This window comes from Gossypium raimondii, chromosome 11 (genome assembly GCF_025698545.1).
Source record: "Gossypium raimondii isolate GPD5lz chromosome 11, ASM2569854v1, whole genome shotgun sequence".
Lineage (NCBI taxonomy): Eukaryota > Viridiplantae > Streptophyta > Magnoliopsida > Malvales > Malvaceae > Gossypium > Gossypium raimondii.
In genome coordinates this window covers 24,403,571-24,420,585 of record NC_068575.1, presented here as the reverse complement: position 1 = coordinate 24,420,585, position 17,015 = coordinate 24,403,571, and the positions used below count along the sequence as shown (strand labels likewise).

The 17,015-nt window shown below is 33.4% G+C and overlaps 1 protein-coding gene across 1 annotated transcript; it reads right to left on the bottom strand.

The window, feature by feature from the left end:
- Positions 1-2,725: 2,725 nt before the first annotated feature.
- On the bottom strand, positions 2,726-3,750 carry LOC105785400 (uncharacterized). Its single transcript, XM_052623607.1, has 3 exons — positions 3,498-3,750; positions 2,999-3,132; positions 2,726-2,845 (listed from the first exon to the last, which is right to left on the bottom strand). The coding sequence occupies exons 1-3, from the start codon at positions 3,748-3,750 to the stop codon at positions 2,726-2,728; spliced, it is 507 nt and encodes a 168-aa protein (XP_052479567.1).
- Positions 3,751-17,015: the final 13,265 nt, after the last annotated feature.

The following is a 17,015-nucleotide window of genomic DNA, read 5'->3' as shown; positions in this document are numbered from 1 at the left end:
AAATATTCTTATATGAATTTACTAAAATCATAATATATAATACTATAAAATATAATTTAAAATAATTATTATTAAATATAATTTAATAAAATATATAATTCCCCTACGTTATTTGTAGATACAAGATACGAAACTAATTAATTGTTTGACTAATCAAGGGCTGATTTTGTTTAGCTATAAAATACATCAATATATATATTTATGTAATGAGAGTTTTCATTTACATCCGAGTAAAGTTATTTTAATTTTTATATTTCAACTAACTTAACATTTTATCTCCTATATTCTTTTGGAATATTAATTTTATATCAATCTTATACCATTCTTCTATATCATTTTGATTAAATTTAAGCTTAAATCTTATAAAATAACATGTTTTAATAATAAAATAAAACAAACTTATTTTATTAAATTCCATAAGTTCAACTTAGTAAACTGTGCTTCTTTTAAAACGAAAAAGGAAAGCAAGCTATGATATAATTTGGTAAATTAAAATTAGTCAATATCCAAACTTTACAATTTAATCATTTGTGTCTTATACTTTAAGCAAATACTCTCTACATTGAAGGTGTAGTAGATCACTTCATGCAAAACAACAAATCAAAAAGCAATTATATAAAGTACAAAATAGAAATATCTAAGCTTCAAATTTGGAACTTTTTCATGCGGTGAGTTGGGATCAAGGATGCACAAAACCAAACCAAAAATTTGACAATGCATCTCGTAATTTTTGTTATGACTTTTAAATGATAATAAGTAATGATAATAAGTTACGATATGAATTATGTGGTCCTAATCCAAATTCTGAACTAAAACAACTCAATGAATAATCATGAGGCTCACTAATTAAAAGGTAAATCATACATGAAGATTTGACCATTAATCGACATGTGGTAAGTATTTAAAACAGTTTATGTTTTTTCGTTTTTAACTATTAATAATAAAAAATGATTTCATATATCATCCATGATGCATGTTGATCACAACAATTCAACTTTTCTTTTTCCCATTTCAGTTGTTGAAAACTCAATCATTCACGTTTGTTGTCCTTCAATTTCAATAGCAGCAAACTGCTTCAAATGGCAATCGAGTGCCAGGGCAAAAGACAGAACCTCAGCCAGATGCAACATCACGTCCAGCTACTTCACGGCCAACATCAACGCCTCGACATAAGTAATACAACAGGACATTCTCTTACAAAATGCTGACTTGTGGCAATCCATTAATACTGCATCAGATTAAACAAATATGCCTATGCTTAGTTGATGCATTTGGTTTTTGCTAATAATGAATAGGAAGCAAAAGACAAATAGCAATAACACCAAGCCTAACTTAACTCACAAAAAAAATAAGTTTATTATTAACTATTGACATAAACTTAGCAGAAATTAACATAACTCGCGGTATGAACTTAAAGAACAGTAAAGCTAAGTCATTTATTTCTTTAAGTAGACCTTTCAGAAATTAAACATAGATTGCTTGTTGCTTCACGAAAATCAAGAAAAAAAAGAAAATGGGAAGGGGGAACTGATTATCATCAGAAGTTACTTTTGGACAGGTTCACCGGCTTCATGTAGATGGGAAAATATTTGTGGTTGCAAAGTATTGCATGGATTTTATTTGGACGTAGCCATCTAGACTTGGCTTCTTCCATCATAGTTTGAACATCCAAAGCTGTCCTCCAAACAGAAAGATGATATAAACTAAAATTAGCAAAAGAGAAACATACGCTTAACTATGGTATAAAACATGACATTAATAAATTATTAGAAAAAAATTAACAGCACATGAAGCTCAAAGTAACTTAATGCAATAGTTTATAAAATTTTTGTTCATCTGAATTTGTTTTCAAAGGAAATAACCACTTCTCCAGCTTTCAAAGATCAAAAACTCATAAAGAACTTCAATTATTCAAGATATTAAGCCAAATCACTTACCATACAAAAGTTAAACTAGAAAGCAGTAAACAGAGTGACATTAAAGTGAACTTGAAACAACCAACACTGACTCATAAAACAAATTCTTAAGCCTTAGCAATGACCTTCTAGTGCGATTACATGCAATCGCAAGCAATTGGCTTTGAGAAATGAAGTAGACTAGGGTCATTTCTCATTTACAAACATTATGGACAAACATTGCAAGTATTGACAGGTTTTCTATCCACACTTTATTTCATCAAAAACTAAATGGGGGCTAATAGCTATATTACTCAGACTAGGGTTGAGTGCAGCATACGGGTGTGTTGAATCTTCTCTAGCTTCTTTCATATATTTCAAGGATCACTGTCAGGTCATATCCCCATAGTGATGTCTATATATACGCTAGACACAGGTACTTCAAGAATGAAAAGTTGGAGCATCATAGGCTAAAGTTCAGGTTCTTTTGAAAGTGCATACATAAAGCCAAATTGATTAGGAAACTACTTTGGAGGAAGATTGGAAGTAAGTTACTCAAGTCAAGACTGGGAAGCGGATCTCTAGATTCAGTTTTGTAACACATGCAAGTTTACCAACTATACCACTCATTTCACTACACAAAGACACCCTGAAAATATTGCATTCGATCATTTCACAAGAAAATAGATTGATAATCTAAACATCCATCAGAATTGCAGATGATAAGCTAGAATTGGCAGAGATTTACAGGTCCACGATAGAAAGTAAAGAAATCCAGTATAATAGAACCAGAAAGCCTCACATAGAAAAGAACATATATGATATTAAAATCAAGAAAAACCTGGAAGGAGTTTGTCCCAGCTAAGCATGTCCTCTAGAATTTCCTCGCACTCCTTTGTGTCTTTAGGAAATCCATGCTGAACAGCTTCCTTAATCATTTCATCCCACTTCTAATCATCCATGTTAAAGTACTTATCCTTGATCATTCTCTTCACGACTATATCCCTGGCACTAAAGAAATTTTCGATCTCTTCATCAGTCGAGTACAAATTATCAAAATTTGACTTAAACTCTTCATCATCCACATCGTCTCATGGTTGCACCTCCAATTCATCCATCAATTCATCATCGGACTCCTCATGCTTCCCAGCCAACTTTCTCCGCAAAATGGCCTCAAGAATTGAAGGGAGTGCCTCTTCATCCCCTTCAAAGTACTTCTTGATTCGGGTTTTTAGCTCTGGCACCAAAGAACTAATAAAGTTAAACAACATAACAAAAAAACAAACTATCACTTGCTTTTCTTATTATCCAAACAAAACCATATATATATACATATATCATGATTTAGTTTCCTTCCTTTCTCAACAACCAAATAAATAATTTCCAAATAAAAAAGTAATTCCAAAGAAAGAAGAAGCATGATTAAATCCTCGGACCCATTTTAAGACTTTTACCGGGCTAACATGAACATAACAAACCAATCAAATAAAAATCAAACTTGTTCATTCATCTTGACTTTCCTTTCTCATAATCTAAACAAAAGCACAATAAAAAAATTGTCAAAAAGAAACCCAAATCCAATATTTTTTAACCCATTTTTACCTTTATTACTCACATCCTCAACGGACAAAGCTAAATCCTTGACATGGGCTTCAGCTACTAAAGCAGATTCTATAACAGGGTCAGGCTTCTTTTCAACGGGAGAATCTGATTCGGATGAGTAAAACTTGAGTCGAGACCGAGTTGAAGTGGTGAGTGGGTTGAACGAGTGAACTGGGTTTTGGTTGGTTTTGGTATAAGAGTGAAGAATATTGTGAGTAGTGAGTGAAATGCCTCTGAACAAAACCCTTTTCATGGCTTCCAAACAAAATGGTTAGTATCCAAGTGTTTTCCCGTTCTTTGGTTTTCAAAGTTTCTTTGATTTCATTTGGGGGCAAAGATGTTGGGAGGGGGAGGTTACTTTCGGGTTTGGAGAGTAAAACAGGGCCGATTTCATGGGAGGGTAAAATAGGGCAGATGAAATCGGGAGAACCAAAACGGAAGCAAAACTGAGCTTTCCTTCGGTAATAGAAAGCAGCAAATTTTAGGAATAGGGACGTAATGTAATAAGCCCGTAATAAGGCATTACACCCAACCAAACCACGAAATAGGTGGGGCCCACAAAATAGGGCTGTAATGGCATACCCATTACACTCAACCAAACGTGGTGTTAGGTGTTAGCCATGTCCAACGATAATTTTCCATAATTTGCTGTAAATTTGTTTTTAGACTCAACTGATTGTAAGTGTATAGTTATTTGATAGCGAATACATAAAAAATCCATGGAAATTATAAATACTACGAATTAATGTATAGGTTCCAATAATTTATGCCATCTAAGAAACCGAAACGATAAGTTTACATTATGCAGATTCTATCCTTTGTATTTCATACGGTCCGTTTCTTTGGGTTGATCTATAATCTTTTTACTCCAAACAGCCAAAGTGAAACATGCTTAGGCTTAAACTAAGTTTATATCATGTGAAGGTCCAACGCCATTTATATTGTTTCTAAAACCTATTGGTTGGGTTTGATGTTACTAGCCTAGTAAAAAGTATATATATAAAATGCTAAATAAAGTTATGTAATTTTTTATCTTTTTCTAAAAATAAGATTTCAATTTGCAATCTTGAAAATTTGAGCTTATCTTGAATTAACTTTATGAATGAATCGTTTAAATTATCATTTTATGCTTCCAGAGAATTATAATTTATTTATATATTTTCTTTAACCATTTTAAAACTATAAAAGTATTTATTATCTTTGAATTTTAGGTTTTCTTATTTGCTTATTGAGATTAATGTTTTGTTTAAAAAAAAACATTTGAGCTTGAGATACATGTACTAATAAATTTATTATTAATTATTGAATTAAATGTTATGATAAAATACGCACACAGAATAGGATTGTAAGTCTATTCAAGTCGCGGAGTTGATTTAGGGTTTTAGAGGATCAAAAATAAACTTAGATTTTGACACAACGTGTAGAAGTCCTAAGAAATCTTAGAAACAAGTTAAATCCACAACCTCTTCAAATGGCTCTAATTGTCCCTCTAAGAAAGAAAATGCAAGAAAAAGTTTAAAATAATCCTCATAAATTGAAAAGATTGTTAAAACTTAAAAAAAAAACTCAAGAAATTCTTAAAAGAAAACTCTTAGACAATTTATTTTATTAACTCAGTGAATAATGAATGAATTGGTTGTTTTGTGTACAATGAAGAGGCCTTTATATAGGCTAGTTAAGTACATATAAATAAAACTTTTAAGTATCTTGAAATTCTAGTTAATCTAAACAACAAGTATTTTTAAAGTAAACTTTTATTGTTGACATAAAACTTCTAAATAACTTAGAATACTTAAAATTATCCAAATTTTGGAATAAATAAAATAATAATAATAAAACTTAATAAATATGATATTGGGCTCATATATAATAAAAATTAAGCCTGAAACTCGAACCCAATATGATTTAAACTCAAATAAAAAGCCTAAAACTCGTAATTTTTGTAATAATCCCGTCCAAAATTATGCTCACACAGTCTTCATTAAAATGATCATAACTTGAGTTCCTAAACTTGAAGTCGAGTGATTTAAAGTGCATTGCAAAGCTAAGAGACAAATCTTCGATCAATATGAAGACATATTGACCAAGAAATGTTACATCTCGAATTTGGCAAATTCAGATTTAAGGCGTAGAGTTGTGAAGTTATCTATTTGGAGTAGTGTACTTCTGGAAAATTGGATTGTGGCGTATATTAACTACTCTAGAGGTGAATAAAGGTTTTAAGTTATTCTCATTTTAAGAGAAGGGTATATTAAGTGAAGTATAAGCCAATTGAGTTACTGCCATATGCATAGTACGACCAGTTTGTCTAAGTACTGTGTTGTTGGGTGTTTGTAAAATGATTTGGTTAGGAGCCAATTGGATTAACTAGTCTAATATCTAATATATAGAATTCTCATTTATGTTCCTCTAGAAATCTGTAGGCCAGTGTGAAGGACAAAATCTAGATTCAATTGACACTTTTCGTGTCCCATTAGAGGGAAACTGAACATATTTATATTGTTAGAAGGATTAGTGGGGATGATTTTTTGTAACACCCCAAACTCGGCCTAGACGTTCTTGTCGAATCTAGCGTGTCACATTGATGTGTTTTTCGAAAACCTTGTTTTCATTGAAAACCCTTTTTGAAATTTTAAACTTCTTGCCATTTAAAACTTGTACAAAACCTCAGTCTGCGTTTGTTTAATTACAATAGAAAGAAAAGTTGTTACCTTCAAAACCTTATTTTTGCGGAAGCTTAATTTAAAGCAAATAATTTACGAAAACGTGATATTTAAAAATTGAGTTGCGGAAACGTAGCATTTGAAAATGGTTATTGTTTTAGAAAATCGAGTTCTAGTTCTAGCAAATAAGAATCTCAACCAATAAAATCCCAAATTTAAAATCCAAAAATTTTAAAGGCCTTATTACAACCCAAAACAAAATTAATTTGCTTAAGTAAATGAGCTAAATAGAATAAAACTTGTGTAGTTGTGTGGCCCTCTCCGAGTCCCTCGCAGCTCCAAACCGTCTAACGCTGGGGATTACGTGAAAGGTTAACAATGGAGTGAGTTTAAAAAAACTCAGTGTGTAATCCCCTATCATTTAGTCAGTAATATAAGTAATAATAGTCTGGGCCTAAGCCCTTTTCAGTAATAGAACAATGTGGGCTTTAGCCCAAAACAGAAAAAGTGTAGTGTGGGCCTTAGCCTATTATAGTATCAGAATAAAAAATAGAATACATGTGGGCCTAAGCCCATTACGGTGATAGAATCAGTAATAGAAATGCAACAATGCAATCATGCAACCCATCCCAATCCAGCCAACACACCACTCGTACCAACCAACACACCATGTGAGGATAAAATCGACCCACCCAGCTAACACACCAATATCAGCACCGGTTACGACACTAATCGGTATCGCAGCAAAGCTGCCAGTAACCAAAATGGTTAAGAGCCGTAAATAGGATAGCTATAAGTTATAAACAGAATGGCTACAAGCCATAAGTACAGTAATATGATTAGCATAAAGCCATCAGTAGTAGTAATATGATCGGCACACAACCATCAGTAACAATAATATGACTGGTGCAAAGCCATCAGTAACGGTAATATGATCGGCACAAAGCCATCAGTAATGGTAATATGATCGGCACAAAGCTATCAGTAACATCGTAGCAAAGCTGCCAGTAATAGTATATGTGGCCAAGCCACTAGAAACGGTGATTGTGGCAGAGCCACCAGTACAGTACTTCCCCCATAACAGTATCCCAACCCCATGCGGTATGTCGTGTATGCAGAATGCCATGCTTAGAAGCAGTCATACAAATCACAGACAAAGCAAACATTTACATCACGAACAAATCAATCATTTACATTCGAGGGGCAAAATAGTCATTTACCCTCTAGGGGCATTACGATCATTTTACCCTACAGGGGCATTACGGTCATTTTACCCTACAGGGGCATTACGGTCTTTTTACCTCATGGGGGTATTATGATTATTTTACCCTATGAGGGTATTACGGTCATTTTACCCTACAGGGGCATTACGATCATTTTACCCTATAGGGGCATTACGGGCATTTTAACCTAAAGGGGCATTACAGTCTTTTTACCCTACAGAGGCATTACAGTCTTTTTACCCAAACAGGGGCATTACGGTAATTTTATCCTATAAGGGCCTTACAATCATTTTACCCTATAGGGGCATTATGGTTATTATACCTATTTTAGGGTTTCAGTACCAATAACGACCTTCCCAAAGGTCTACAGTCACCTTGAGCGATACAGATAATCCACCTGGTCAAAATAGTGTAAATGGGCCCAAAGTCCAATATTCGGTCCAAGTGGGCCCACATGCTCGTATGACCCATTTGGCCCAAATTCAATCACGGCTATGCGAACTACATAACCCAATCTAGTTCCTGGCACTTTTCGTAACTTTTATCCGTGTGGGACACATGGCCCATTTCAACCCAACGAGGTCCATAACGGCCCAAGAGCATGAGAATGCTCGTGGTGGTCTCCACAGTCTAACGTCCATAATTATGGGCTCGATTCAACACATGAGCATTCGCATGCCCATGTGGCCTCAATCACCGTATTTCTGGCTTTTCGGCTTTACGACGGTAATGATTTACGGTGTACAGATACACACCTGATTGCGAAATGTACGAATCGTCTACATGCTCCAAAGCCTATTTTCCATCAAATCATATTGTTAGTCTTCCAAACATTAGGATTCCTAAACATACAATCCCAAACCCTTGCCCTGAATGAGCGAAAAGGGCTTTATTGCTCTTAACGCTGACTAAGGATCGATCTTGATGATTATCTGCTCAGACAACGAACCTTATTAGGCAAAACTAATTTCAAGAATATGGCTTAAAGTCCCAATATTAAGTCACAGAGTATTTGGCTAACACTACTTACCCCCAAAATGTTTTAAGGTCGGAAGAAGGATTTGAGCACACCAAATCAACTGATAGGAACGGTAGAACAATAAAGCAGTCGGCCACTTTTCAAATCTTATATGCGCAATAGATACGAACCCTAGGAAGTGAGAATGGAGAAGTATTCAGCTTAAAGCAGAGATAACATGAAAAAGATCTAAAAAAAATACTAACCAGAAACGATTGTACTCACGATTACCAGAGAAGAACCACTAAACCAAAACTAAGTGAAGAGGTAAGGAGGGGAGAATTGATCATAAAGGAGTAAGAGGAAAAAGAGTAGTATGATTCAGCAAAAAGTAGAAGAAAGGAAGTTGAGAATAAGGATTTCGGCATTAAAAATTACACTAATCAAATCTTGAAAGAGAAGAAAGATAACTTCCGGAAACGACACTAGGGAGAAAAGAAGCCAGAATCGCCAAAAAGAACAAAAACCCCAAATGACAGAAAGGAAATTCAGCACCTATTCACCCACAAATTGCCGAAAATGCATATCCCCTTATCCCTCATTGATATCCTTCATAACACCCTCAAAGACCCATTCAAACTCTTACCCAACAGAGTTCGTAACCACCTCAAACTACTACATCCTTATGCTAGCAAAATAAATATCCTTTTTGTTTGCAATGGGATTCGAACCCAAGCCCCCTTAATAGCTCAACACACCACTTGCCTCCTTGCCACAAGCTCTTTTGTGTCACATTTTAACTTCAATTTACTAAAAGGTCTAAAGGCCAAAGTCCAGGTTCCCTTAAAGGAAAAACCAAAATAAATTACAAGAGCCAAGACTTGAACCCAGGCTCCCTTGCAACCTTAATGACGCCACAACCACTAGACCACAAGCTTCCTTATGACATTTTTTAACACAATAATTTAAAAAAGGCCTACAACCAAGCATCTAGAGTTTTATCCACTTAAAACCAAAATTTTTGCTAAAGCCCAGGTTTGAACCCAGGACTTTTCCAACTCCTCTTAGGACCCTTAACCACTAAAGTAAACATACTTTTGTGCACAATTTCCTAACCATTCACTTGCTCAAGGCCCAATACTTCTAAGCCTAATTTTTGGGGTGTTACATTTTTCTTTCTTTAAAATCTACTCTCTGGTTCTACCTCTTAGAACTTCTTTGTTTTATTTTTTGGAAGCCAATGATTTTGAATTTATGAGTGGATGTTTCACCTCCTGGTAAGTCCTAGAGCTTTGCATGTTAAGTTTTTGAAAGAATAAGACTGTTAAGAAGCTTATGAATAGTAGGTTATGAATTCAAGGCCATGGGGGTTGTTTATGATTGAGAAGTTAACAATTGGTATGAAAATGAGTTTTTAATGGTGAATCTATGTTCTTTAAGCAATTGTTGTTGCTGGTTCGAGAAGGGTGCTCAAGTTTGGAGTTCAAGCTACAATTTAGGTGAGTGTCAGGTGAGTCTCTATCTTAACTCTTGCATGAAAACAACTCAAGTAAAACTAAAAATATATAAATGATACTGTCATCTTTGATAATTGATAAGTATATGAAGAATAGTAAATATGATATGTGTGCTATAATGATATGTATAAAGTTCTGTTGAAAAGAATATTGATTGGAAATTATGCAAGTAAAGTTTGATATAAGGAAAAATATGAATCGATCAAACGTGTGAAAAATTTGCTAAGTGAATTTTGAGTAATGTCCCTTTGTGAAGCTCCTGGTAGGGCATTTATATTGCTAACTAGACTAGCAGATCACAATACGAAAACACTCATGGTGAATTTTGAGTAATGTCCCTTCGGATTCTGTTTGTTTCAACTATAGGGTGTTGTAACACCCCAAACCCAGTCTAAACGTTATGACCGAATCTGGTGATGTCACATTGTAACACCCCTTACCCGTATTCGACGCCGAAATAGGGTACGAGGCATTACTAGAAGACATACATTTGCATACGTATTAAACCGAGTTGAAAAATTTCATCCGAATTAAAAATTTTAAATTATTAACGTGTTTTTATAATTATTTACAACATATTCTCGAAATATTATATTCATAACAAATAGGGCCTACGAGACCCGATATTTACTCATGTAATTCAAAGCTTCATTTCTATTTCATTCAATTCACAATTTCTCATGTTCACAATTCAAATCAATTTCTCAATCTAATATATATATTTCAATCATCTAAGAAAATAATTTAAGTTACGCGAACTTACCAGGCTAAATTGCAGAAATACCAAAAATTCAAGGACATTTTGGTAATTTTTTATTTTCCTCGAATTTCCACCCCATCTTGATATAAATTAATATTTCATTCAATTTATTAATTTAAATAATAAAAAATTCCTTTCATGCAATTTGGTCACTTTTAACATTTTTCAAATTTACCCTTAAAATATTACTTGTATTCAATTTAGTCATTGAACCTAAAATATGCAAATTAGCCATTTTTAATGAAAACTCATGCTATTTAAGCAATCATATATTTTCCTCCTCCTTCTCCTCTCCATTCCACATCCTTAATGTGTATAACACACTTAAACAACATTAACTACAATTTTACTATTCACTCACATGTATATTCAAAGTTGTCTATTCGAGTCAGAGTCACTAAATTATTTTTACCCAGAGCTACAGAACTAAAAATTGAGATCCATAAATTTTCCCGAAACTAGATTCACATATCTTCTTACCATAAAATTTTCATAATTTTTGGTTTAGCCTAATAGTACAATTTATTCTTTAAAATTTTCCTATTTCTTTGTTTGTGATTCGACCTCTCTTCACTAAAATTAATTATCTCCTTTGTCATGAAATCGGATATTATTTTTCATTGTTTCTATTGAAAATAGATTCATAAAGGATTCTAAAAATATAAACTTTATCCCATAATTATTTTTGTAAATTTTTTTATAATTTTCCAAAATCAGAACAGGGGGACCCGAAATCATTCTGCCTTGTCTCACAACATCTATTATATCTTATGACTTACAATTCCATTACTTACACCGTTTCTTCTATGAGAAACTAAACTTAATAATATTTAATTCCATATGTTTTAATCCTCTATTTCGATTTCCACAATTTATGATGATTTTCAAAGTTAACCTCATTCTTTGTCTAAAACTATTTTAGTGCAAGATGTTGATTACTAAGTTTATAACTCCCTTATTCCCTTTCTCTATAATATTTCCCATCATTTTCACTTATTTTACTTCAATAATATATCAAGAAAATAAGACTTTATTTAAGAAAACTCTACCAGAACATCATTTCCGTGCTTTTTCAACAATAACAAACTTAAAAATATGTTGAAATCTTGATGTTCTTACCTTGTGCTATTGATTTCATTCTTTAACTTGATTTTATCTCTCCTCCAACTTCTATTTCTTGAATCTAACTTGATATTCTAGCTCCCCATTTTCTCCTTATTATTTTTATCTCTTGGAAGCTATGGAAATTCTTTTGATTTCTAGGTGAAAATAGTGAATTTTTGGTGAAAGGACCAAATTGTAAAGAAAGTAAAATTTTCTTTCTTTTCTTCTCTTCTAACGTTGGTTGCATGGAAAGATGATGATTTTTCATCATCTTTCTTCCCTTTTATATTAATCAATTTAATAATAAAATTATACTAAAAATCTTAATAAAATATTAATTAAATAACATTTATCTAATTAATTAATTAAAAATATCACAAACATCATCATTACCTTCTAGAATTCTCTCTCTCTCTATTTGACCATTTTTCCCTTTATAATCTTTTGAAATTCCATCCTTGAGTCGTCACTTAATTTGGTAAAATTACAATTTAGTCCCTCAAAATTCTTCAGCTTTTCAATTTGGTCCTAATTCATCCATTTTTCTTAGTTTCTAGACTATTCCACCCTTAAAATATTTACACTATTGGTCCTTCAACTTTTTCGTATTTACACTTTCACCCCTTAAATTTTGAGTATTTACTCTTGGGCAACAAAACTTTTCTCACTTTTGCAATTTAATCCTTTCTTGAATTAATATGTCATAATATACTTCGCAATGTTGACATAACTCAATATTACCCTTTTTATCACTTTATTTCCTTATTTTACTATATCAAGGATATTATCTTACTTTCTTACAGTAGTAATTTTCGAGGTATTACAGGGTGTGACCCTATAGGCTCTTGTAACGTTGGTTGTAATACTAGAACGTTTCTAACATCACAAGTAATGAGTGGCATCTAGCAATGCATCATTACCACCCAAGTTAGAAGAAGTTATGATTTGACATAATCTTTATGTGATAATCCTATCAAGTATTATATATATGATTTTATCCTTAATATCTAGATTGAACACAAGTTATGAAATAGTCACATTTGTATAGTCCAATATCATATTTCTTGATTTTCTAAGCAGACTATAATAAACAAATAAGTGTGATATCTCATACCAACTTATTCGATCATGGCCATGCATTTCTAGTCTCACTCCATCAAGAGGCCTAAGATATTGCTCCCATTATGTAGGAGGAATAAATCCTATCTTGATGAACCATATCCCACTACATGGGTTGTGGTATATCAAACATCAGTCTTTATAGTACAATCTATTATGATAGACATTTTGATTGTATCAAAATATACGTCTCACGATGTTGGGACAATAATTATCTTAAGTCTGAGGATCATATACATAGTTATCACTATGAGTACTATTACATAATAAACTAAGAAACATACTCATATTCTTAAGAGAGATCATTTTTTTAGGACTTTATTACAATTCAGAATACACGGAAAAGAAACTGAGATAATAATGATAATGTCTTATATTAAGAAGCAAGGTAAAACGAGTATGTGATTACAATCATCTCATGATTGGTCTTTGGGCATACTTTAACAATCTCCCACTAGAACTAAGACCAATCAATCATATATCTAATACCAAGTGACTTAGTGTGACGATCATGCTTTTACCGTGTTAGAGGCATTGTCAGTGGATCAACGATGTTGTCATCTGTTGGTACTTTACATATTTCCACATCTCCTCGATCAATGATTTTTTGAATGAGATGAAAGTACCTAAGATATGCTTGGATCGCTGGTGAGATCTAGGTTCCTTTGCTTATGCAATAGCTCTGTTGTTGTCACAACGAAGTTCTATAGCATCTGATATGCTAGGCACAACCCTTAATTCATATATGAACTTCTTGATCCAAACAACCTCTTTTGCAGCCTCACTAGCTGCAATATACTCGACCTCAGTTGTAGAATCAACTACCGTATCTTGCTTTGAATTTTTCCAGCTCACAGCGCCACCATTAAGGCAAAACACAAAAGACAATTGTGATCGTGAATCATCCTTGTCGGTTTGGAAATTAGCATTAGTGTAACCTTTTACACCTAACTCTTTCTCACCTCAATATATAAGGAATGAATCCTTAGACCTTCTCAAGTACTTAAGGATATTTTAACTGCGAACTAATGACTTTCACCAGGATTTACTTGGTACCAACTCATCATGCTTAAAGCATACGGTACATCTGGACGAGTACATAGCATGACATACATGATAGATCTAATAGCCGAAGTATATGTAATCTTACTTATACATTCTCTCTCTTGTGAATTTGAGTGACACATTTCCTTCAAGAGTGAAATATCATGTCTCATAGGTAGAAATCCTCTCTTTGATTCTTTCATATTGAACCTTTTTAATGCATTATCTATGCATGTACTTTGGCTTAAACCTAGGAGTTGTCTTGAACTATTTCTATATATTTCGACTCCTAATATGTATGTAGCCTTGCGCAAGCCCTTCATAGAAAAACTTCTTAACCAAGTCTTAATAGACTGTTGGGTAGGTATGTCATTTCCTATGATAAGTATGTCATCTACGCACAGTACCAAGAATAAAATAGTACTCCCACTAATTTTCTTATAAACACAAGGTGCATCTTCATTTTTGATAAAACCAAACTCTTTGATTGCATCATTAAAACGAAGATTCTAACATCGATAAGCTTGCTTTAATCCATAAATGGATCTTTGTAGCTTGTAAAATCTTACCAACATATTTTGAATCGACAAAACCTTCAGGTTGTCTCATATACACATCCTTTTTCAATTTGCCATTAAGGAACGTTGCTTTGATGTCCATCTACCAAATTTCATAATCATGAAATGTAACTATTGCAAGTAAGATCTGAATGGATTTAAACATAGCAATAGGAGAAAAGGTTTCATCATAGTCAATACCATGATGAAAACCTTTAGTGACTAATCGCCCTTTGTATGTTTATACATTACCATCCATGTCAGTTTTCTTTTTGAAAACCCTTTTCGGTGGGTCAACCAAGATCCATACTTGGTTTTCTAACACAGAATCCATCTTAGACCTCATGACCTTAAGCCATTTCTTAGAATCTAGGCTCGCCATCGCTTCTTGATAAGTCTTAGGCTTATCTTGATCCATAAGTAGAATATCACCATGTGTTGCTATGAAAAATCCATATCTCTTAGGTACATGACGTTCTCTTAAAGATTTTCACTATAGTTGTGTTTCCAAAACAATTGATTGTTCTACAATAACTTGTGGAACTTGTTGTTGTTCAATCTCTGGTTCAGTGATCTGATGTTGTTCTTGAATTTTTTCGAGTCCTATTCTTTTACCATTTCCATTTTTAGAGACAAGCTCTCTTCAAGGAAGACTCTTATCCGAGCAATAAACACTTTGTTCTCTGTAGGATTGAAGAAATAATATCCTTTAGTTTCTTAAGGATATTCGACAAAGATGCACTATTGAGATTTGAGTTCAAGCTCAGTAGACGTCTGATGTTTAACATAAGCTTCCTAACCCCAAATCTTCATTAAAGACATACTGGACACTTTTTAGTCCACATCTCATATGATGTCTTTTGAATGGGTTTAGATGGAACACAATTTAGTGTAAAAGTAGTTGTTTCAAGTACACATCCCCAAAATGATGTCGGAAGATCAACATGACTCATCATTGATTGAACCATGTCTAACAGTGTTTGATTTCTCCTTTCAGATCCTCCAGGAGGTATAAGTTTTGAGACAATCCCACATTCCTTGAAAACTCATTAAAATCTAAGCTTCAGTATTCTCCTATTCGATCTAATCTAAGTGCCTTAATTGTAACACCTCTAACCTGTTTCCTTTGCCAGACTAGGGTTATGAAGCATTATAATACAATCGAAAACATTTAAACTTTAAATCATTTAATAATTTAATCGTATCATACACCATTCATAAACATGCATATTGTCCCTAAATTGAGCCTTCGAGGCCCTAAAATAAGCGTAGAAGCAATTCAGGACCAATTTGAAACAATATGGAAATTTGGGAAAAAGTAAAAAATTTAGGAACAGGGGTCACACGGCTGTGTGTCTAGGCAGTGTGCCTCACACAGATGAGACACATGCCCATGTAACCTTCGAACTAGGGACACACAACCGTGTCCCAGCCTATGTCCTTACTCGTGTAACTCTCTAAGTAGGGTCACACGGTTGTGTCACATGCTCATGTGCTAGGTCATGTAACTTACTGACTTGGAACCTTAAGAAATTCTTAGATGACACACGACCGTGTTGCTAGGCTGTGTGCCTCACATGACTGAGTCACACGGCTATGTCTCAAGCCGTGTGAACCCAAATTTCAACTAAATCAAGCCATTTCAAAACCTAATCAAGCATGAACATTCAACCCATTTGTGTACACTTAAAAGGAACCTAATCATCAACCAAACATACATCAAAATGCCATTTCAATGTTCTAGTTCAACTAACCAATATGCCATTCAAAGGCACCTCAATTATAAGAATACAACATTTACCAAAACAAGGAAACATTACCTAATTCCATGCTTAAAGACTTCACTCTATTATGTGCTTAAAACATGTCATAATTGACCATTTCCAAACCAACATATTGTACCAAAATGCCATACTCATCAATTCTCCAAAAATTACCAAAAGGACTTACCTAAACAAGCATTATAAGTTCATCAACCATATATAAACATCAAGGTACAAACATACCAAACTACCATTTACATAATCATCCTATACATTTTAATATTGACATTTCCATACATATTAATCTAGTTCTAATATGAACTAAAACATGTCACAAATAACCATTTTCAAACCACCAACAACATGCTAAGAGAACTTCATAAACAAGCAATTTAAAACTACCAAACAACCTAACTTGGTAAGGTATCAAGTGTACCAAATCAACACAACTTTCCAAAGCTTATACAAGCCAAAACACCAATAACACATACATCATAATACCATTACAAATCACCCTATACATGCCACTATAAAACTTAGCCAAATTACTCAAAAACTACTGAATTGACCATTGGATAGTGTGATAGATCTCCGACGAGCTTCCAACTAGTCGAGCTTCTGATAATCTATAAAATAAAGGAAAAACAACTACGTAAGCAACAAATGCTTAGTAAGCTCGTATAAACTTAAAACGTAACTTACCATTTCAAGAATGAACTATATAAAATAGGTCATTTCTATACAACCAATAAGTCAAAAGGCACCTCAATCACAATTTGTTAAACATTCCTAAACATGTGCATATTTAAC

Excerpts from the sequence above, each read along its gene's own strand:
- LOC105785400 (XM_052623607.1), bottom strand. The coding sequence starts at position 3,750 with ATGAAAAGGGTTTTGTTCAGAGGCATTTCACTCACTACTCACAATATT. Across the intron at positions 3,133-3,497 it reads TGAGGATGTGAGTAATAAAG|AGCTAAAAACCCGAATCAAG; the intron begins GTAAAAATGGGT and ends CTTTGGTGCCAG. Across the intron at positions 2,846-2,998 it reads AATTGATGGATGAATTGGAG|AAGTGGGATGAAATGATTAA; the intron begins GTGCAACCATGA and ends ATGGATGATTAG.